This window comes from Pongo pygmaeus, chromosome 9 (assembly GCF_028885625.2).
Source record: "Pongo pygmaeus isolate AG05252 chromosome 9, NHGRI_mPonPyg2-v2.0_pri, whole genome shotgun sequence".
NCBI classification, from domain to species: domain Eukaryota; kingdom Metazoa; phylum Chordata; class Mammalia; order Primates; family Hominidae; genus Pongo; species Pongo pygmaeus.
Window position 1 is genome coordinate 78,093,615 of NC_072382.2, and position 22,929 is coordinate 78,116,543.

A 22,929-nucleotide genomic window follows, 5' to 3' on the forward strand; every position below is an offset into this window, starting at 1 on the left:
ATTTTACTGTACCTTTTGTGTGTACGTTTAGATATGTTTACATACACATATATACACCATGGATTATGACTGCCTATAGTATTCAGTACAGTAGCAGGTTGTACAGGTTTGTAGTCTAGGAGCAAGAGGCTACCCCATCCAGCCTAGGTGTGTAGTGGGCTGTACCATCTAGGTTTGTGAAGTATACTCGATGACTTCATATGTTTGCATAGAACTTATCTCTGACATTAACAATGCATGACTGTAGCTGGTTCTGATGGGAACAAGAGGAGGCTGAAACAATAATGAGTTGGTCTTGGACTCACTGAGTTCAGCCTTCACTGGGAAATGTGGAAATTGAGGCTCAAAGAGGTCAGTGACTCACCCAAGGCCGGGCAGGGCCTGAAACCCAGTCTTCTGACTCGTAGCCCTGAACAGATTCTGTCGGACCATTACCACGGTTTACTTCATTGTGAATCAGTTTTATAAGCTGTTACATTTTTTTTACTTGATATTAAGTTATATTCTTATTAGCATGTCCCAACTCCTAGGGAGTTGGAGTACCACCCAAAAAATAATACTTTTATTAGGATTAGAATAAAATCTAAGCTTGTATCCCAAAGCCAACAAAGGGCCTATGTGTCTTGGACCCTGCCTACTTCTCTGAGCTCCCTCTCGCCCATCAGGTCCTGCCTCCTGGCTGTTCCTTCCTGCCACAGGGCCTTTGCACATGCTGTTTCCTATGCTGGGATTACTGTCCCCTGCTTTTCCCTTGGCTAACTGCTTGTCACCCTTCAGGTGTCAGCTCAGCGATTCCCTCCATGGAGCGGCTCCATTGGCTACTGGGTCTAGGTTGGTTGGCTCTGTCATTCTCTACCATTGGCTTGTTTGTTCCCTTGACAGCACTCACCAGTATCCAAAGTGATCATACTGATCTATTTGCTCAGTTGTTTGTCACCACCTCTAACTAGAATGTAGACTCCATAATCGCTGCTCAACCCCCAGCATTTAGATTAATCAGTGCTTTGCACTCAGTAGGTAATCAATACATGTTTGTTGAATCCATCAGCGCTGAATGTGATTGTTCTTAGTCCATTTCTCTGACTTGGGGTTTTACGTTTGGCTCTCACAATCCCTTGCTGAATAAGTAGTGAGAGCCAGGCCCTGGGCCAGATGCCGCAGGGGACACAAAGCGACATCCTCCCCCAAGGTCAGGGCCCTCCCCACATGCCAGAAGACAATGTGGCTGAACCCTTCTCTAGTGCCCAGGACGGAGTGGTGTCCCTGTGAGGAACCTGTCATGATGATGATGAAAATCGGCCCTGGAGGTGAAGGAGGCTGCAGCATTCACCCACTGTCTGGGTGTCCTGTGGTGTTACCTCATGTTAGAGAGGAAGTGGTTTGAATGGTCTGGTGTTTCTGTCTAGACCCCAATGAATCTGTCATACACATGTAGGGTGTAGATCCATGGGGAGAGCTGGGCTTGGAGAGGCCTTGGCTCTCTCTGAGCCTCTGCTAACTCATCTGTAAAATGGGAATATGGCTGTTCTAGAGGGGGGATTGATGTGATTGCATAAATGCCCAGCCCAGGGCCTGCACTGCTCCAGAAGGTTGCTAGTAACTGTGAGTCCCCTTCTCTTCCCCCTTCTGTGGTTGGCTCAGAGCCTCTGATTGTAGCAGAGGGATATAGGGCTGCCTGGAAGGGGCTCCAATCCCCCGCCCTGCTCACCTGTGCTGGGACTCTCTCTCGCCCATAGGGGGACTATGTGTGGATGGACCTGAGATCGGGGCAGGAGTTCGATGTGCCCATCGGGGCAGTGGTGAAGCTCTGCGACTCTGGGCAGATCCAGGTGGTGGATGATGAAGACAATGTGAGTAGTCCCCTCCCTCCTCCTGCCCCATGCCTTGGGGGCAGATCCAGGCTGACAGCTGCCTTGATGCAGGGAGATGATCTAAAGGAGATGGAGGCCATGCCCATGCCCCCACTTCTGCCTCTCAGATGCCTCCTTCCATGAGCTTTCCCCAGCACCCCAACAAGAGGGAACCCCCTGCCTGCCTCAGGCTACTTGTTCTGTTTCCACAATCACTTCAGTCCACTCTGCCTGGTGTTAGAGATGTGTGTGTGTGTGGTGGGGTTTGAGTGCAGGGGGAGCAGGCTAGGAGCTCCTCAGACACAGAGGTGATTTGGGGGCAGACTGACTGCATTCAAATCCCATCTCATCTACTTGTTAGCTGCGCAACCTTGGCCAAGTCTCCTTCCCTCCTGAGCCTCAGTTTCCTCTTTGTAAAATGAGGATAATAATAAGTATCTCACAGGGCTGTTGACCCATACGTGAGATCACACGTGCAGAACACCTCAGTGAAGTTAGTGCTAGTCTGAAAGTTAAATGAACACCCACAGCCTTGCTGTGTTGGGTTACTGACATCACATGAATCCACTGTCCACCTTGACACTGCTCTGGAAATTGGTCTCACAGATTAACCCTTTATCTGTGGCCCAGAAGTAAAGGGACCCCAGAAGTGTAAGTTTTCTGGGTAATGATAGTGGGGCCTTGGGAGGGAAGGAGAGGTCTGAAGTCAGGGGCCTGCCCTGGAGAAGGTGGCTGGTTCACGTGAGGGCCCGGAGGGGAAGCCCTGGGGTCTCTGAGCATGCGTGCACATGTGTGTGTCACTGGGGGTATGCAGATGGGGTGCAGAGCACACGGGCAGCTTAGCAGGGGTATGAAGAACCCAGGGAGATTCAGCTCTGCCATAATGTGGGCTGTGCCCCGTGGTGTGCCAGGGGCTGGGACATAGAATTGGACTGAGTCCCTGTCTTAGCCTCCTGGTCTGAGGGAGGCGAGTCAGGAGAAAGAGGGTGCAGAGACTTGAAACCAAGGCTCTGCTGGGGACAAGGGGAGGGCTCAGGACCCTTGAGGCCAGGTGCTTGACATGGAGTGGGCAGGAGCATCCCAGATATTCCTGCAGCCCTCAGGTGCATCCCCTCAGAGTCTGCAAGGCCCTTTAACCCAAGTTCTGTCTTTGGACTCTCATGGCATCCGAGGAAGGCAGGGAGGGAAAGAACTGTTATCCCATGAGGAAACTGAGGCACCTAGAGGGACCACGCAGCCAGTCACACAGCTAGTAAGTGATGGTGCTGGGATTAGAACCCAGGACCTCTGTCTTCTATGCATGAATTTCCCCTGTCAGCGTTATCTCAGCAGCGACTTTGGGGCTCAGGTTCTGCTAATCACATTTTTGGCCCTTGGGCCGTAGAACGCAAGGCCTGCAATATCATTCCGGAGGCTCCAGTTCTAGGACCCTCTAGGAAGCTACTGTGAGGGGGCAGCCACAGAACGGGAGGCACAGGCTGGCTGGCAGCACAGATGGGCCTGCTAACCTGCCCAGAGCCCCCAGGGTGGGGACCAGGGACTCTGTCTGCAGGCTTGAGTTTCACCTGGGTCATGTTGCATGTCAGATGGTGTCCCGTAACTGTGTCACCGAATCCCAAAGGTCCCCTCCCGCTTCTCCTCCACCCAGGCCCTGAGAGTGGGGGCTGCAGGAGGAGTGGGCATGACTGGCTGGCAGGGGCAGTTCGGGAGGCTGGGGTTTGCATCCGTGGCATTGGAACCCCAGGGCTTCCAGACACCTCCTTCACAAGCCTTTCCCACCCCCATTCCATCCCCTCCCTCCCAACTCCAGGCTGTCGTCTCTTACCCCTCTGTCCGCCCACAGACTCCTAGCAACTTGAGAGCAGGGAACAGGCCAGTCCCATCTGGTTCCCCAGAGTTCATCAAGGGGTCTGCCCAGGGAAGGCTCTTGGCAAAGACTCGCAGAGTGATGAGTGAAAGGTTATGGTTCCAGTCCCCACTGGAATCCCAGTGTCTTGCCTTTGTCCAAGCCATTTCTGTTGCCAGATACACCCCTCCTTCCCTTCCTCTAGGGAGCAAGCTGTCCCTGCTCAGTCCAGGCCAGCTCTTTCCCAAAGGCATCCCTGGTCCCTGGAATTGACCGTGTTCCCCTCCCCCAGTTGCTGGCATTTCTTCAGACCAGGCCTCAGCTACTGCCCTGGTTACACTTTGGCCCCTGGTAGGTACCTGTGGACCTTGACCTGCGGGGTGCTGGCCGCTGTTGGGAGTCCTCCCACGCAGGAAACAGTGGGAGCGGCGCAACTATGGGCAAGTCATTTTACCTCTTGAGTCCGACTCGTCACCGTTAAATGGGGTCAGTGATTCTCTGTTAGGGATGTTAGAGGAGCAAATGTAAATCACAAGGCAGTAGAGTGACAGTGCCCAGCTCTGGCTGAGCATTTACCAAGCACCAGCACTCTACAGACCTGGCAGGAGAAAGCTGTCCACAAAGATGGATGTTGTGATCACATCCATCAGTCCTCCCAAAACCCCTGGGAAGAAGGGATTCTTACTCTCATTCCCATTTCACAGCTGAGGACATGGAGGCTCAGGAGGACAAATTGATGTGCTCCAGGGTCCGGGGTCAGGCCGTGGCTGAGCGCTGTCAACCTGTGTGCTGAACTGTCATGGGGAGGGATGTGGGGACCTGAGGCTAGGGTCAAGTGGGGACGGCAGACAGCCTGCCCAGGAGCCCTCTCTCCTCCTGTCCACACTGGGGCCTAGGATACAGGCAGGGAGCAGACACCGCGTGGGGGGATTTTCCAACAGGGTCAGCTTGTATAAGAAATAGAGTGCCTGGGAGAGAGGAATGTTCCACACGGGACTGGAAAGTCCAGGCAGGTTCCCTAACGTCAGCACACACCCTTTTGGCCTGGGGAGGCTGCGTGAGAGCCTGCCCTGCGTTGAAGTGCTGCTGGCCCGGAAGTGCAGTGGAGTGTCAGGGAAACTGGGGTGGGGGGCTCTGCCCAGCGCAGCCCCTAATCCCCCTAAGGGCCTGGGCAGGCTGCCACCCTCCTCCGAGCCTGTTTTCTCATGTGAAGTGAGGGGGCTGGAACGGTACTTCTGGGGTCTCTCCATGACTGACTTCTGCCTCTCATTCAGACCTGGTCCCCCGCAGTCACCAGCCAGCCGTCTGTCCCATCAGAGGCTCCCTGCCACATCATTTGTGCCCGGCCCCTGTGTGAGGCACTGTGGCCTGAGATGTGGCCCTGGAGGCAGGGGGACGGCACAGGTGGAGCATGTGAGGGTAGCCAGCAGTGTCAGGGGAGGCTTCAGAAACTGGGAAACCTCTGAGCCAAGCCTCGAAGGCTAAGGAGAAAGAAGGTAGAGGGAACAGTGGAGCGAAGTCACAGAGGCCTTTGGGGACATGAAACCCATGTTCCCTGGCTAGAAAGTACCGGGGGTAGCTGGGATGGATGCTAGGGGTCCCTGTGTCTAGCGCATGCTGGCCTTCGATGCCAGGCTGAGGAGCCCAGGGGAGTCAGGGAAGGGCTGAGAGCCCCAGAGTGACAGGGTCAGGAGGGTGCCTCAGGAGAGGCCCAGGGGATGAGGGATTTGATGGAAGAGCTGGAGGTAAGATGGGGACAGCAAGAGGCCGGGGCTGGGCCAGTGAGAGATAGTGGTCTCAATCAGGGTGTGGGCTTGAGGGTGGCAAGGAGGGCACTGCCACTCAGCAGCCTTTTAGAAGGTTGAATGGGCAGGACTGGGTGACCCGTTGGACTGGGGTGGTGGTGGGGGGAGCTGATGTCCAGATTCCTGCTAGTGTCCAGCTGCTGGAGTTGGCTATGCCAGAAGGGACCTGGAGGAGGAGCAGGTGGGGGAGGACATGGCGTGTGCATCACATCTGCTCAGCAAGTCTCAGGGCCTGAGCTGGGAGGTGGCAGAGAGGTCCCCTTTCCCCCTCAAAAGGCAGGTCCTGGGGCTACTGGGTCATGGCATTTGGGGATGGGAGGGCTGAGGTACTCTCAGGCAATGGCCATACTTCCCTGAGAGGCTGGGATTTTGCAAAGGTGCTAGAGACCCTCTCGGGGTGGGGAGGGCCCCAGGGCCCTGAGGAAACCAGGCCTTTGCCAGCTTGTTGAAAGAGCTTGTGCACTTCCCAAATGCTTACCCATCTGCCACCACAGGGCAGCTGGGGAATATTGCAGAGTAACGAGAGCTGGGCAGGCAACCTGTGTCCTCTACTTCAGCTCACAGGTCCCGAGAGTTCACACCCCTTGCTCCCACAGGTCATCAGCAAGCCTGGGGAAATACTTCCCGGGTGTGTCCACTTCTCCCCATCATCACTGCTACTGCCCTGCCTTCCAGCTTTCCCTTGAACGTGCCAAGCCTTTGCCAGCCTGAGGCGTTGTTTCGCTGTTCCCTGGGCCTGGAGCCCTCTGCCCCCCTCCCCCCAATCTTTTTACAGTGGTCTCTTTCTCTTCCTGCATGCCTCAGCTCATATGCCACCTCCTCGGAGGGGCAGTCCCTGACCACCCCATCTCAAGCATCTCCCCCCGTGACTCTCCACCACATACACCTGTTGAGGTATTCTTGGCACGATCTGAAATCACTTTGTAATGTGTTTTTTCTTTTTTTCCACCGGAGCCTGAATTTGAGACTAAGCCTGTCTACCTCTAATTATTACCGTTTCCACTCCGTCCTGCAAAGGGCCTGAGGGAACTCTGATCCCCTTACTGACAACAGTCAGGTGGGGCCAAAATCCCTGCCCTGCCCACCTCTTAGGTCTGCGAGAAAATCTCCTAAGAGAAGGAGCTGTCCTTGAAGGGTAGAGGTGGCTGGTATCATCCTGAAAGACTCAACCCTGTTAGAACTGACAGTGTTTGGCCGCGAGAGAGGTCGAGGCTCTTACCGGGGTTGGCACTCACCCCGCGCTCCCGCCCGTCCCGGCCCCTTCCCCTGAAGTGCGCAGCCTGGGCCCCAGGAGAGCGCGCTGACGTTGGCCGCTGGCTCCCCGCAGGAACACTGGATCTCCCCGCAGAACGCAACGCACATCAAGCCTATGCACCCCACGTCGGTCCACGGAGTGGAGGACATGATCCGCCTGGGGGACCTCAACGAGGCGGGCATCTTGCGCAACCTGCTCATCCGCTACCGGGACCACCTCATCTACGTGAGTGCCGCCCCGCCCGCGTGCCTGTCCAGGACCCCCCCACGCCCCGCCCACCTCGCCCCGCCCCACCCCGCCCGTCTGGCCTCCGGCCCCGCCCACCCTGCCAGGGGCCCAGCCTCCTGAGACTTTGTCCGCTGTGCAGCTGGACCCCGGGGCCCCTGCTGAGGCCCATCTGCCAGCAGCCGCTTGGCGGGGGTTCATCCTCTTGGGCCGTGGCTTTTGTGGTCTGTGGTTGGGGTGGGGAGCGGTTTGTACTACACAGTTTTCATGTGCCTCTATGGGCCTTGAAACCAATGGGAGGCCAGGGAGGAGTCAGTGAGCTGCTTAGTGCTTTGCCCAGGCACAGGAGGGCTGCTCTGCTGGGTGTTTGTTAAGGGACTAGGACCTGCCATCAGGTCTCAGGGCCAAGAGAGGGTGGATAGTGATGGATGGATATCCTCAGGAGGGTGCTAAAGGAGGGAACATGCTCTGCTCCTCCACCCCTCAAACGTTGATATTAGAAACACACACACACCACTCTCCTCCACCTTCAAATGGGGAGGACAAATAAAGATGTCTTCCCCAGCCAGGACAGAGCTGATTCCAAGAGGCTGAGCTCAGAGAAGAGTAGAACAATAAGGGCCCGTGGAGATCATTTACTCTAGAGGTTCTCATACTTTTTGGTCACAGGAACCCTTTATGTTCTTAAAAATGATTGAGGATCCCAAAGGACTTTTGTGTACTGGGTTATATCTGTTTATATTTGCCATATTAGAAGTTAAAACTGAGACATTTAGAAACGTATTCATTTTTGAAAAAGTAACCATAATAAATATAATATAAATAACATTTTTACTAAAAATGACACTTCCCAAAATAATAAAAATGGTGAGAAGAGTAGCATTGTTTTTACAGGTTTTTTCAAATCTCTTTAATGTCTGGCTTAATAAAGCCCACTGGATTCTCGTCTCTGTTTCACGTCTAGTCTGATGTGATATTTTGGCTGAAGTGTATAAAGAAAATCTAGCCTCACAGATGTGTAGTTGGAAAAGAGAAGGCTTTGCAGACTTCCTGCAAGTGTCTTGGACCCCCTAGGGGTCTTTGGTCCACATTCTGAGAACTGCTGCTTTAGCCCAATAGCCCAGTTGCAGACAGGGAAACTGAGACTCCACAGGTTTAGCCAGGCCCAGAGCTGTGCCGTGCCCGGGTCACTGCCTGCTTCTTGACCCAGCCCCATCCTCCAGCAGCCCAAGGGCAAAGGAAACCAAGGATGTGCAACCCCCAGCAGGGAGCAGAAGGGACCCCCCGCCGATGCAGGGCTGGCCTGATTATCTCGAGACCAGGCCCAGGGAAGGCTTGTACTAGGGACATTACTCAGGGAGGTGTGGGGTCTGCAGGAGTGATGTCGCTCCCAGCTCAGAGGAGTGGTGTTTGGGCTTCTGGAGGTGGGTGAGGTTGGCTGGTAGAGATGGCATTCAGGAGGGGGCATGGCGTAAATAAATGCTGGAGACAGGGCCATGCCGGTGAGTGATTGGCAGGCACAGTGTCCCTCAGGTTGTCAGGACCATGAAGGGGTGCCAGGGCCCAGGGCTGGAAAAGTCTCAGGGAGCCCCAAGTGTAGTCACTGAAGAATCACGGCAAGAAGCTCTCAGGGCCAGGGGTGCAGTCCCTCTCAGGAGCCCTGGAATTACGGCCCTTCAGCTGTCAGAGAGGTCCTCAGCCACTGTCTGACTCTAGGTCCCTCTGTAGCTTCAGGATCCAGAGGAGAGGCTGTGTGTGGCTCCTTGCCGTCCATTGTTTGGGCACAGGAAGTGACTTTTGCAGGGAGCCCTCTAGCACTGACGAAGCCCCTCTCACTCTGTCCCTCAGTCAGGCCTCACCTGCACTCAGAGGGGCAGGGCATGGGGGGCTCTTCCAGATGTCATCAGCATCACCCAGCCAGCAGGGAGGAGCTAGAACTCGAGCCCAGGGCACCCACCCGCTGTATCTCACAGGGACCCGCTGGTGTCTACACCCCACTTCTTGGCAGCCCCCTCTGTTCCTCTCCCTGGAGGGCAAGTGGCTACTGGTGGGTCCTGGAGTTCTCTGTGGCCACTCACCCAGGCCTGGGCAGTCCCACCCTTAGGTGAGCAGGGAGGCTGTCCACCCGCCTGCAGGGTACTTCCTGGGCCAATGCTTTGTCATTGTCCCTATGCTGAGGCTGGAACCCAAGGCCCCCTCTCCCATCAGGAGGAGGCAGAGGGCCCCATCTCAGGGGAGGAGCTGGGTAAAATGGAAGTTGTCCCACCGGGCCCCCTGCAGACCAGGGTCTCAGCATAGCTCAGGGGCATGAAGCATGTGGGTCAGCCGCAGTGCAGGCAAGCCGGTCCTCACGCGAGGGAGTCGGTAGGTCAGCTGCATCAAGGAACAAAGGCAAAAACAGGATTCATAAGGGAGAGGGAGGAAAAAACTTCAGACACCGTGGGCACAGTGAATCTCGTTTGTAAAATTAGGAGGGTGGTGAACTGATCCCTGGGTGGCCAGCAGAGGATAGCTTGGACATTACATCCTCCAGGAGGGTTTCAAAGAAAATAACTTCAGGGATTTATGGGTTCTCCAGAAAGGCCCCAAATCTGAACCATTTGCCTCATTTGAAGTTCTCACCATAACCTTTCTGACTTATTTTCTGGGTGAGAGGGAGGAGGCAGGGCCATCCCCTGTGGAGGGACGGGGTGAGGGCCCAGGTAGGTGTCTAAGCTGCCTTCTTGTCCAGGATCCCTGGCCAGGAAACCACGCTGTGACACCTGGAAGGGCCTCAGCTCCAATAGTCCGCTGACCTTAGATTCTTAGCATCTCTTGGACCGGAGATCCATGCTCAAGAACTGCAGTATTCAAAGAGGTTTCCTTTACTCGCTGAGTTCATGATTCCGTGACTTGGTGGATGAGGTAGGATTAGAGCAGGGCTTTGAAGAAGCAACCGGGCCATCATCCTACCTGGAAACCAAACCTGTCCCTAACCATGGCAACCCCCTGTCCCTTCATGGATTGGGTTACCCTGGGCACAGCATGTGCACTCAGGATTTCCTCCGATTACCGTGGCCAGCTCATAGCCTTGGGCCGGTGGATGCTCTCTTCTCGACTGTCTGTCCTGGGCTTGCCTGCCTCCAGCTTCCCTGTCCCCAGGAGCCCGAGAGAGCATCCCAGGGCCACACATCAGCCCCAGCCACTCCAGAATGAGGAAAGGCCCTCAGAGAACACTTAGCAACCCCTCACTGCATGGTCCCAGAGATCAAGGACTGTCCCTGCATTGGGTGGAAGGGCTGGTGGGGACCCAGGGCTCCCTAACGCTGAGCAGAGGCTGGAGCCCTGATCTGGGAGGCGGGAGGCTGGTGTCCAGTCTTGGTGTGTGCCCTTGGGGACATCCCTATTCCTGACTGGTCTCAGCCTTTCCTAGGCACAACAGGTAGACTGCATGGAGTGGGCACCTTTGTGGCTCTGGGAAGACTTGTGAGTCCCGGGATGTGTTCTTGGTCTCCGTGGCCTGCTAAATGCTAACGAAGTCCCTAGAGCTGACAGGCCTGGGTGCTTCCTGGAGGAGGTGAAATTGATTCCTGCTACATCTCTGTGGCCTCAGAGAGGCCCCCTCAGCTCCGCCTGGGGACCCCTACGGACAGCATGTGCTGTATCCCTGGTTTGGGAATAGTCCTTCTCTTTCCCCACCCAACCTGTGGCTCCACAGGGCAGATTTTACTACTAGAGATTTGAACAAGAGGTCTGTGCTGGGCATTAATTCTCTGCCAACCTGAATCCTTAGAGTCAGAGAGAGAGGCCAGAGGGCTCAGGGAGCAGTGCTAAGACCCTGGAGGACTGATGGGCACAGAAGCCCGGAAAGGGCCGGGGCCTCATTGCCAGTGGTGGCCAGCCTCCTCTTCTGGAGACCCCAGCTGCTGGCTCTGTTTGTCCCGTCAGTGCGTTCCTGGGGTTTGGGGAAGCCCAGGTGGAGAGGCCAGAGCTGGGGCTCTGGTGCCAGGGTTTCTCATTCACCCCACTCCCCACACATCTGCTGTGTGACCTTGGCAAGTCTCCCCACTTCTTGGAGGCTCGCTTCTCTCATCTGCAAAGGGGGGATATGACCACACCTCCAGAGGCCTTCTGAGGAGTAAAAGGGGTGATGGGGTGGGAGCTGCAAAGTCCTGAGCCCAACAGGGCTTGTTCTTACCCTCTTGCTGGAGAGAATCCTCCTCACCGAGGAAAGAGGCCTCGTTTCTCTTATTTGTTTTGTAGATAGATAAATAGTTAGGTAGTTACATACATACATACATAAAAAATTATTCATTTTTTTTCTGCACAGATGGTAGCATCCCTGCCACACTGTTCTGTGGTTTTCCACTGGCCACATCCCGACTGCCCTTCCCGTCAGCATGGCTGGGGCTGCCTCAATGCTGCTGACAGGCCTGTCCCCTCGCTACCTTCCCTGCAGGTTGCTGTGGCTGGCAGTGGATGCTGTTCACTCAGTACTTCCCCGCCCATTGATCTAGTTGCTCTTTCGGCCACCCAGCAAACGTTGCTGAGCATCTCCTATGTGCCGTGCATGGTGCCAGGCCCTGGGGGACAGAGGCCTTGAACAGGGACTGTAGAGGAGTCAGCTGGGCATGCTGAAGGAGACCTGTGGGTGTGATGATTGTACAGGAAGGTGCCTGGCTTCCTGGAGGAGGTGTCATCTCCACTTGGAACTGAAGGATGAGAAGGAATTATCTGGATGAAGGGGTAGGGGAAGTGTGTCCCTGGTCTGAGATGGCAGGGGATGTAGTGTGGTGCTTTTAACTGAAAGTTTCATATGAATGGAGCCTCTTGGTTGTGCGTTGAGGTTGACAAGGGTGGCAGGGGCCAGGGCTTGGGGCCTTGTGGGCAGGGAGAGGATTTGGACTTTGTCCAGAGGCTGTGGGAAATCGCTGGAGGGTTTTCAGCAGGGATGATGTGGTTAGATTTTTTAAAAGCCCGCATGGCTCCGAGTGGAGGATAGATTGTTGAGGGGTTGAGTATGGAAGCCGGGAAACCAGTGGGGAGACACCTGCAGTGGGCTGCTGAGAAATGAGGGTGGCCTGGCCAGGGAGGCGGCATGCAGATGGAGAGTGGGAGTGGTATGAGGAAAGGGTGTCCAGGGGCTCCCCAGTTTCCTGCCCTGGGTAAGGGATGTGATGGTGCTGTTGGTTGAGCTGGGAAGGCTGGAGAGAGCAGGGTTGGAGGGAAGGGGGAGCTCTGGTCTGGATGTGCTGATGGCATTAAGTAGGTACATCAGGAGGCTCAGGGCTGAAGGGTTCATGTGCAGGAGGACCCTCTGGGCTGTGGGCAGAGTGGAGAAGGCCGTGGGTGCCATGGGTGGGAGAAAGCCTGGCCCCAGCCCTGGGCCAGCTTCTCACAGCGTCTCAGCATCCCCCATCCCTCTCTGGACTGCCCGTACCTTGCACGTAGCCACGGAGCCTGCTCCCAGGGCCTCCCTCCATCGGGCTCTGACCGCCTCCTGGAAGCTGGTCCATTAGGTCTGAAACGGCCTCTGCCTGCAGCCTGGGTGACCACCATTCATCCTCCACAGCTGCCGGGGTGACCTTTCACCAGCAGACCTCCCAAATGTCATGCCCTTTCATGCCTCTGTGCTTGCTACCAGTGGGTGGGCCCCCTGGCTCTCCCTCCCCTACACCCCTATCTCATAAAATCTAGGTGCCTCCATCAGGGCCCTCACACCCCAGCCTCCCAGTGTGTCTCAGTAAAGGGTTGTTGAATGGCTGCATGGCATCAGCCTGTGCTGTGTGGGCATCATGGGCCAGACGGCTGAGCATCACATTATTAAGAAGAAATCAAGAAGAAAGTTTAGCCGGGCATGGTGGCACATGCCTGGAATCCCAGCTACTCGAGAGGCCGAGGCAGGAGAATCTCTTGAACCCAGGAGATGGAGGTTGCAGTGAGCTGAGATTGAGCCACTGCACCCAGCCTGGGCGACAGAGCGAGACTCTGCCTCAAAAGAGAGAAAGGAAGGTGGCGTTTATGTACCAGGCGACTGGCAAAGGTTATGTCTTTGCCCTTTAGTCTTTACAACAGCCAAGGGAGGTGGGTGTTAACCTCCCCTTTTACAAATGAGCAAACTGAGGTTTGCCAAAGGGACGTTCTTTGGGGCTGGTTCCTAGTCTAATGCAGGTTTCCACCAGAATCTAGCCGGTTCCCATGGCTGGGCAGGGCTGAACTGTAGGGGATGGTGGCTGAGGGGTCTGAGGGCAGGACCTGGTGGGCTGGGGGTCCACAGGTCCTGATCTGAGAATTCAACAGCCCTGGGCCATGTGGGTGCCATTCGTGGAAAATGCTCTTGTAGCCCATGTTCCCCACTGACCAGCTTCCTTTTCTTCTGCTCTGCACTTTGCAACCTCAGACCAACTGCGGAGGGCGGGTGAGTGTGGCACAGAGAGCCAGCTCCAGCTGCCATCTTATTTGGCTGCCTGCCTGCTTGGCCTGGCTGCTCCCCTCCAGCCTCCCGCCCCCACCCCACCCCAGCTCTTCCTGCTTGGCTGTTGTGGCACGGTTAGTAGGTCAGCACGGTGAGGCTCAAGTGCTTCTCTCCGTGGGTTGATTGGAGGAAGAGGCTTAGGTGGGAAAGGAAGGTCTTCCTGGGCCCAGAGAAGGGCAGTTTCTGGCCAGCCCTCCTGGTCCAGGCCAGCCAAGGCCAGGACTGGAGCCTGGGTCTTGGCCCCACCTGGCCCCAGGGTGGGCATTTCCCCCGGCATGCGGTGCCTGCAGCCACACTCTCCCTGCATGGCCACAGTAGGCTGAGGCTGCTGGGCATAGCTGCGGCTCTGCTGTGATGCACTGAGCCCTGAATGGGAGGGGGAGGGCGGGCTGTCACCTACCCTGGACATCTTTCTTCAGCCTCTCCAGGCCCCGGATGTCAATACATCCACTGCCAATTATGGTCTAGGCCTGCCTGACCTTTTCAAGTTTGAGACGTGGGGTGGGAGGAGGGAGAAGTAACTCTGAGTGCCTCACCCTGCTCTGGTGGCAGGAGGGCCAGGCTGTTGTCCCCTGTGGCAGGACCCCAAGCCCACAACAGGAAGCCTTGCCTACAGACAGCTGATCTTTGCACTAACAGAGGAGCCCCTTAAGGCTATCTGAGGTGCACCTGGCCCCTGCACCTATGCTCCCCAGGATGGCTGGATATGCTCTGTCCCCCAGAGCACAGCGTCTCCCTCTGTCCTGGGACAGTGCTACAGAGAGTGGGGCCCACCCAGCCCCCAAGCCACTTACCCCAGGTCCTTCAGCTCTTTATGGCTAATTTCTCACACCCCTCTTCCTTACCAACCTGGTCTCCCCCGGACATGGTCCCGTTGATTAATTTCACTCTAAAAGTTTGGGATACAGGGCCTGGAGGCGATGGTGGGAGCCAGCATTTGCAGAGTACCTACTGTGTGCCATGAATTTTGAAAGATATCACCTCCGTTAATCTTCACAAACAGTTACACTCATTTTACAGATGAAGAGAAGGAAATCTAGGCTTAGAGACTCCACCTCCCTCTTCACCAAATGTCACTGAGCACTAACTCCGAGCCAGACCCAGTGCTGGACGGAAGGCCCTGCCCCAGCTCCTAAGGAGGCCTGATTCTGGCTCCAGGTCCACCCACATGACTCCAAAGCCAGGACTCTTCCCTCCAGGGCGCCAGAGCAGGGCAGAGCCCAAGAGCTTTCTAGAGTCAGAGTCTCCCACGCGGAATCAGCGAGCTCCCCATCTCTTGCTGCCTGCAGACGTATACGGGCTCCATCCTGGTGGCTGTGAACCCCTACCAGCTGCTCTCCATCTACTCACCAGAGCACATCCGCCAGTATACCAACAAGAAGATTGGGGAGATGCCCCCCCACATCTTTGCCATCGCTGACAACTGCTACTTCAACATGAAACGCAACAGCCGCGACCAGTGCTGCATCATCAGGTGGGTGGCCCAGCACCTGTGTGGAGCTCCAGGCTTAGGACCTAGAGCTCCAACTGTGCACTCCTGCTGATAACTCTAGGGATTGCCCACGCTGTCAGAAATGCCATCAAGCTCCTCAAGAACCAGACCTATGTACTCTGTGCTGTGTAACAATGTAGAAAATCACCTCCCCTTTCTCGGGTCTTATATCTCTATGCTACCAAAGCTCACATCAGCTTTTGAGGCCAGCCTTGTTTACTGCTGGCTCCTGTTAAGTTATGGTCAGTTGACATCTCAGGCTCCTATTTTCTTTTGGGCAGCGGGTAAAAGACAAAGCATTGACTGAGCATCTAATGTGTGTTGTGCTCTATGGCAAGTATGGATGCAGGGATATTTGTGTCTGAATGAAGGTGAAGGAGAGTGCGGTGGAGCACTGGGCCCTTGAGCCCTGCCCCAGCCCTGGAGGGTCTGTATTGTCAGCCGATATTACAGATGGGGGAGCTGGTGGATGGTGCAGCCTGAGCTGAGTTCCAGTTGGGTGGGGAGTCCCTGTAGGTTGTGACAGGTCCTGCCACTCCCTCCCTCTGCAGTGGGGAATCTGGGGCGGGGAAGACAGAGAGCACAAAGCTGATCCTGCAGTTCCTGGCAGCCATCAGTGGGCAGCACTCATGGATTGAGCAACAGGTCTTGGAGGCCACCCCCATTCTGGAAGGTAGGACCAGGGTTCCGAGGGTGGGACCAGGCAGTGGGGCAGGAGCGGGCTTTGCCAGTGACACCCTACTCACTCCGCAGCATTCGGGAATGCCAAGACCATCCGCAACGACAACTCAAGCCGTTTCGGAAAGTACATTGACATCCACTTCAACAAGCGGGGTGCCATCGAGGGCGCCAAGATTGAGCAGTACCTGCTGGAGAAGTCACGTGTCTGTCGCCAGGTGGGCCTGAGCCCCAGGGATGCAGGAATAGACCCAGGCCCCTAGCCTCAGGGGTGTGCGTGGCCCTGATGCTCCCCCACCTGTCCGTATTGCTGTCTGCTTGCCTCTGTGCTGGAAATCCCACCGTGAAACCCACCGATGGGCTTCTCCACAAGCCATTTGTTAAAATAGTAAACCATCATCCCAGGCTAGTTCCTGAAGGCCTCTTCCGGCCCTCCTCCCCGGCCCCCAACACTGTGCCCACATTTTCAGGCCCCAGATGAGAGGAACTACCACGTGTTCTACTGCATGCTGGAGGGCATGAGTGAGGATCAGAAGAAAAAGCTGGGCTTGGGCCAGGCCTCTGACTACAACTACTTGGCCATGGTGAGGCCCAGGTGGGCCCCTGGGTAGGGGGGCACCCACCCTAGGATTGCAGGGAGCTGGCTGCTGCAGACTCAGCCTTGAGGTCTCACTGGTCACAGGCCTCAGGTGCCAGCTTCTTGCTGGCTTGTCTGGACACCAAGGAGAAGTGGGCCTCTGGCCACTGCTGCCACCAAGCAAAGGGTGGGGGACCTTGGGGCATGCACACGGCAGGCTGGCTTGGGGAGCACCACTCCTTTAGCCATGGGGAGAGCTCATGTCTAGTTGCCTGGGCTGGGCTGGGGTGGGCCAGGCCACATGGAAGGCCATATGCACTTCAGTGGGCTATGACACCTGAAGCGCTTATGTGTGTGTGCATGTGTGTGTTGTAGGTGTGACAGGTGTCCCTGGACACTTCCTGTAGCTGGCTGGCACACACGTGTGCACACACACACACACATCTTGTAGACACACAGAGAATGGGGTGTTCCCCCTGTTGATGCCCTGCTTGTATGCAGTTACATCTCCTCTGTCTACACCAGGCAGTACCTGCCTAGGGGGTCAAGTCCCTGATAGTGGGTATCCCTGGGGGGCTGCAGGAGCCTAGTAGGGCCTAAGTGCTCTGACTGCCAGGTGGGCAACGGGCTGGCCTGGCATCAGTGACCTGCCTGCTCTTCTTCATGGGAAGAAGGGGCACCAGCACCCCCAGATGTGGAGAATGAGTTCCTGGGAAGCCCAGGCTTTCTAGACCCTCCAGACTTTCTGGAGGAGTTGTGGTGCTCACCAGGTGAGGTCAGCGCCTGGGGCCCCGGGCTGGCCTGGCCTGTCAGGCAGAAAGGGCCTTTTGGGCAGGCAGCCAGGCACTGCCCCTCTGGGGGTACACTGACATCCTCCTGCACCCCACTCTCCCACCCTTCCCACCAGGGTAACTGCATAACCTGTGAGGGCCGGGTGGACAGCCAGGAGTACGCCAACATCCGCTCCGCCATGAAGGTGCTCATGTTCACTGACACCGAGAACTGGGAGATCTCGAAGCTCCTGGCCGCCATCCTGCACCTGGGCAACCTGCAGTATGAGGGTGAGGCTGCGCCGCACTCGCCCTGCCCCACCCCTGCACCAAGGGCAGTGCAGTGCATTGCTGCCCACGTGGTATTGGTGGCTCAGTTTCTGTCCTAGCACGTGCCCTCTTTGGGATGGAAGCTGGGAAGAACTCGCCTGTGGGTAGATTTGAACAGGTCTGCTAGCTTGAAATCAGCGGTGGGTGTGGTGTCGCTGTGCTGACAGTCCACCACGGAGAGGTACAGTTAAAGTATATTGGGAGTTGTCTATGGACCCTTTAAGACTCACTTCAAATTTGGTTTCTTCTTTAAAGTCAGATGTCTTAGAGAGAGGGTTAATCTTTGAACTAATTCACTCTAAGGTGTGAGTGACTGGATAGCCATCTTTGGAAAGGCAGAAGGCTAGGAAAGGGAACGTGTTCACTCATCTAACATTCTTGGACACCCACTATGTGCCAGGCTGGGAGGTGGTCCCCTGAGGCAGGTGGCAGGTCCCACTCTGCTCTTGCCCCTGATTCCCAGCGTGGTCCCCAGGCAGACTAGGAGCCCCAGGAAATGTGCCCAAGGAATGAATGATCCCAGCACTAAGGAGATCACAGTCTAGGCATCTTGAAAGACTAAGAGACACAGGGAAGGGTAAGCTGACAGAAGGAAGAGCTTGTGCAGAGGTCCTGAGAACAGAGCACATGTTGGGGAGGGGATCTAAAGCTTGTCTAACAGGAGCCAGGGCTGCTGCCAAGAGCCCTGGGAGTGGGGAGAGAGCTGCAACGGCCAGTGTTTATTCCTCGAATGCCAGGCATGGTGCCATGTGCGGGGCATACATGATCCCTACCCTCATGCAGCCTGCAGACTCATGGTGAGAACATTAATCAAATACACTTTGACCCGGGGAAGCATTTAGTCACAATGCTGATGCCCTCCCTGGACAGGGCAGGACCCTGGCAGCAGGAGTGGCAGCCTAGTCCTCTTAGGACTGTCCCCTTGCCCCTGTTGCCCACCCTCCCTCCCCTGATGCTGTGCCCCTTGCTGCCAACAGCCCGCACATTTGAAAACCTGGATGCCTGTGAGGTCCTCTTCTCCCCATCGCTGGCCACAGCTGCATCCCTGCTTGAGGTCAGTGCCCAGCCTCTCTCCCCTCCATGACTTCTGTCCCTCTGAAGGGTTGAGTTCAAGCTCACTGGGGGCTGGGATGTAGGAACCACGTTGCTGGGACCCTCTGGTTTGGAGAGTTCTGTTCAATATGGAGAAGCAACCGTGTGTAGGTCCTGTGCTAGGCACAGGTCCTGAAGGAGCTACCCTGGGGATGGCGGGGCAGGTGGGGGCCCTGTGATGCCCTGGGCTATGTGATCCAGGTGAGTCATCCCTGCCCTCTGGGCCTCAGTATCCACATCTGGGCAAAGGGCACTAGTGTCCCTGGGTCAAATGCATTGAGTCTGTCTGTCTTTTAGCAAACATTTATTAGGTTTGGAAAACCGGGATGAATAAAGCCAGAGTCAGGGCTGGTCCTCAAAGGGACAGGTGACATGCTGGAGGGAGTTAAGCGGGGCTGTCAAGGAGAGAGAAGTTCCTTCCAGGCAGCGCTGGGGCAGGTTTCCATGGCTGGGGAGGATTTGGCCGTGGGCCCTGGGGCAGGTGTGCTTAGTGGAGGCAGTGGTCTGGGCCAGGCCAGTGCTGGAAAGTGGAGGGTCCGGGTGTGGGTGGAGGGAAGGGCAGGCTGGCAGGTGAGCACCTGGGGTGTTGCCTGCACCAGGTGAACCCCCCAGACCTGATGAGTTGCCTGACCAGCCGCACCCTCATCACCCGCGGGGAGACGGTGTCCACCCCACTGAGCAGGGAACAGGCACTGGACGTACGCGATGCCTTCGTAAAGGTGGGCGGAGGGAAGGGGCCGCTTGCTCGCCCTACCCCTCGAGAAGTTGGGCTCTTGATGGGCAGGTGCCAAGGAGTCCTGGGAGGTGGGTGGACGTCTGGGTCGCCACCCCTGCCTGCCCCGGGGCTGCAGTCAGCCTTCCACGAGTCCCAGGTTCCCATGCTCCTCCGGGGCCTTCCCAGCTCTGGCTGCCCCAGGCCCTTGGCTTTTGGCCTGCTTTGATCAGCCATGTTGTTCCCAGCCCAGGGATACTCTCTTTGGTCTCTTTGCAGAAGACACAGAAGAGGAGGTCTAGGTCAGGTCCTGTTTCTACAGCCACACGTTTGCCATTCATTGAGGCTTCACCCACCGCACCAGGCCCTGGGCTGGGTTCAGGGACCTCAGAGATAAACAGGGTTGGACAGAGAGATGAGAGCCCCAAGGAGGGCTTCCTCCCCTGCTGCAGGGTCAGGGAAGGTTTCTCTGAGAGGAGCTGTTATCTCAACAGAACCTTAAAAAATGTGTAGGAACTGTTCAAGCAGGAAAAGGGGGCTCCAGGCAGAGGGAACAGCTCAAGTAAAGGGTTGGGGGTTTCACACAGCACTTTGTTCCACACAAGGGCTGGAGCGAGGCCACGAAGTGTCCAGGAGCCTGGCCTGTCCCCCAGGGGAGGGTGCGGCTGGTGCCAGTGGCTGATCGCTGCCTTTCAGGGGATCTACGGGCGGCTGTTCGTGTGGATTGTGGACAAGATCAATGCAGCGATTTACAAGCCTCCCTCCCAGGATGTGAAGAACTCTCGCAGGTCCATCGGCCTCCTGGACATCTTCGGGTTCGAGAACTTTGCTGTGAACAGGTACCGCATGGGGCTCTGCTCGTGGGAATTTCCTTCCCCAATATGGACATAAGAAATATCACATCTCTCCCTTGCGAAGCACATTTAGTTGGCTCCTGGCACACTCTGCCAGGCTGTTCCATCATCACGGTGGACCCTCTCCCCTTCCTTCCCAACCGCTTGTGTCCCTCACCTCCCCAAGGTCAGCTGAGCCTGGCTGGGGTTGTCAGGAGGCTGTACGCATCCTGAACACTTGGGGAGGAAACCTCTGGTCTCCAGGCCCCACTGGCCACTGCTGATCTGCCCAGATCCATGCTGCAAGGCGCATCAAAGCAGGGAGGCCAGGCCTGTGCCATGCTTGTGTTGGGGTCTCAGCCACCCTTGGGATTCTGTGCCTTTTAGGGGCCGTGTGAGGGGCTGATGGGTGGCGTCACATACAGGTGGGTCCTGGAGCCCCTCTTCCTGCTGGAAAGTCAGGACCTGGCAAGTCATTTCAGTTCCCTTGCTGTTTGGATGTCTCAAAGCCCTCCTCCAGCACCAAAACACCCACACTCAACATACTGGGCTGTGTCCATGGCTCGGCCATGTCTGCAGCCAGGGCTCTGTTTCCCAAGTCCTGTCAACCCCCTTCCCATCTCCCAAGGCCCCTTTTGATGTGCCTGTATGGCCCAACAGCCAGCGTCTGGGCTCTTTCTCTCCCAGGCATCTGCCTGGGGTTTGAGTGCCCACCTGCCAATCCCCAGCCCTCCCCAGGGCTTGATCATGCAAGGAAAAGGGTCCTGAAAAGCCTTAGCTCTCCTTCTGGCTCACAGAGTGACCCTAGGCAAGTCCTTTGCCCTTGCTGGGCCTCCGTGTCCTCCTCTGCACCTGGAGGGAGGTGGACTTGACGATTCCCCTCGCCTCTGAGTTTGGAGTCCATGATGGGGACAGCTTGCTCAAGGCCACGCTGCAGGTGGAGGCAGAGCCAGGCCTTGAACAGCAGGGTGGGGCCTGAACAACACCCTTACCCCATCCCTGTGCCCCTGCAGCTTCGAGCAGCTCTGTATCAACTTCGCCAATGAGCACCTGCAGCAGTTCTTTGTGCGGCACGTGTTCAAGCTGGAGCAGGAGGAGTATGACCTGGAGAGTATTGACTGGCTGCACATCGAGTTCACCGACAACCAGGACGCCCTGGACATGATCGCCAACAAGCCCATGAACATCATCTCCCTCATCGATGAGGAGAGCAAGTTCCCCAAGGTGGGCCGGTCCTGCTGCCGCCTCGCAGGGTCTTGGGTGCACACAGCTTCCTTCCCTGCTCTGAGCCCCAGCTTTCCTCATCTGCAAAATGGGACTAATGATACCCACCTCTCAAGTTGGCTCGGGGGCCAATTCAAGTACAGGCATCTGCCATTTGGGAATCACCTACAGTCCACGGGGTTCTGGGCCAGGCCATGAAGATCCACCATGCAGTTGGCATGGAATGGGTGCTCAGGACACAGCATATATCTCAGAGTTGGAGAGAGGGAGAGGGGATTGCACCCATGATTTTAATCTTGGGAAATTGATTGTCTAAACTGGAAGGCACTTTCAAAGTTGTGTAGTTCCAATTCATCCACTTAACAGATGGGGAAATGGGGTTCCAGAGAGCGCCTATGTGAGGTAGAAATAAAAGGTGAAGCTCCTGAAGAAGAGACAGGGAGCAAAGACATGGGCAGGGAGGGTAGTGGGGCCCATGGAGGAGAGGGTGGGCTCACAGCTGCCCCTCCACTCCCCAGGGCACAGACACCACCATGTTACACAAGCTGAACTCCCAGCACAAGCTCAACGCCAACTACATCCCCCCCAAGAACAACCATGAGACCCAGTTTGGCATCAACCATTTTGCAGGCGTCGTCTACTATGAGACCCAAGGTACGGAGGGCTGCCGGCTGTCTGTCACTCCCTGCCCGTGGCCCTGCCTTCCCCTGCTCCAGCCCAGGAATAAGATATCCGGAATTTTAAAGATTTTTAAAAATTGTGATTATATATATATATAAACTTGACTAAAATGGCCAAGTGTTGGATTCAGTGGCACTAAGTACTTCACAGTGCTGTGCACCCAGTACTGCTATCTATTTCCAGGGCTTTCTCGCTGCCCCAAACAAGGCTCTGCATGCATGGGGCGGTAACTCCTTCCCCTACCCCCGGTGCCCTGTAACCTGTGTTCTACTTTCTGTCTGTGAGTTTGACTATTCTAGGTACCTCATATAAGTGGAATCATGCTACGGCCATACATCGTTTAATGTCATTTCTGAGAATGTGTCGTTAGGCAATTTGGTCATTATCAATCATCGTAGAGTGTAGTTACACACCTAGATGGTCCAGCCTACTACACAGCTAGGTTATCTGGTATGGCCTATTGCCCTCAGGCTACAGACCTATACAGCATGTTCTTGTACTGAATACTGTAGGCAGTTGTGACAGAATGGTAAGTATTTGTGCATTTAAACGTAGAAAAGGTACTGTAAAAATACGTCATTACCATCTTAGGCACCACTATTGTATCTGCAGTTGGCTGAAATGTCATTATGCGGTGAAGACGTGACTGTATTTGTCCTTTTGTGTCTGGCTTGTTTCATTCAGCATAATGTCTTTAATTTTCATCCACGTTTGTAGCATGTATCAATTGCCCTCATTTTTATGGCTGAATAGTATTTCATTGTGTGGATAAACATTTTATTTATCCATTTATCTGCTAATGGACATTTTGGGGTTGTTTCTACCTTTTGACTTTTGTGAATAGTGCTGCTCTGAACACTAGTGTACAAATATCTGTTCGAGTCCCTGCTTTCAATTCTTTTGGATGGGCTCAATGCTTGTTTGTACATTTAGGGAAACTGAGGTTCAGAACAAGGTGGGGGGCTTGACTGTCCTTACCTGATACAACATAGCCCATTAGGCTCAAAGTCAGGCCTCGAACCAGCCCAGTTACCCCCTAAGACTCTCAGCAACAAGACCAAGCATGAGCTTTGAAGACCATGCATCTTCTTTTCCCCTGGGGACA

The 22,929-nt window shown here is 55.6% G+C and overlaps 1 protein-coding gene across 5 annotated transcripts in view; it reads left to right on the forward strand.

The window, feature by feature from the left end:
• Positions 1-22,929, forward strand: part of MYO7A (myosin VIIA) — an 88,690-nt gene that overhangs the window by 12,740 nt on the left and 53,021 nt on the right. For all 5 annotated transcript variants that reach the window (XR_008492268.1, XR_008492269.1, XM_054437814.2 and 2 more), the window contains exons 3-14: positions 1,737-1,850; positions 6,829-6,981; positions 14,725-14,909; positions 15,479-15,600; positions 15,681-15,823; positions 16,076-16,189; positions 17,090-17,243; positions 18,260-18,336; positions 18,974-19,093; positions 19,783-19,925; positions 20,933-21,143; positions 21,662-21,797. Coding sequence is in view for 3 of the 5 variants with exons in the window: in XM_054437814.2 (XP_054293789.1) it covers positions 1,737-1,850; positions 6,829-6,981; positions 14,725-14,909; positions 15,479-15,600; positions 15,681-15,823; positions 16,076-16,189; positions 17,090-17,243; positions 18,260-18,336; positions 18,974-19,093; positions 19,783-19,925; positions 20,933-21,143; positions 21,662-21,797 (1,672 nt within the window). In the remaining 2 variants the exon portion in view is untranslated. The remainder of the gene's footprint in view (positions 1-1,736; positions 1,851-6,828; positions 6,982-14,724; positions 14,910-15,478; positions 15,601-15,680; positions 15,824-16,075; positions 16,190-17,089; positions 17,244-18,259; positions 18,337-18,973; positions 19,094-19,782; positions 19,926-20,932; positions 21,144-21,661; positions 21,798-22,929) is intronic.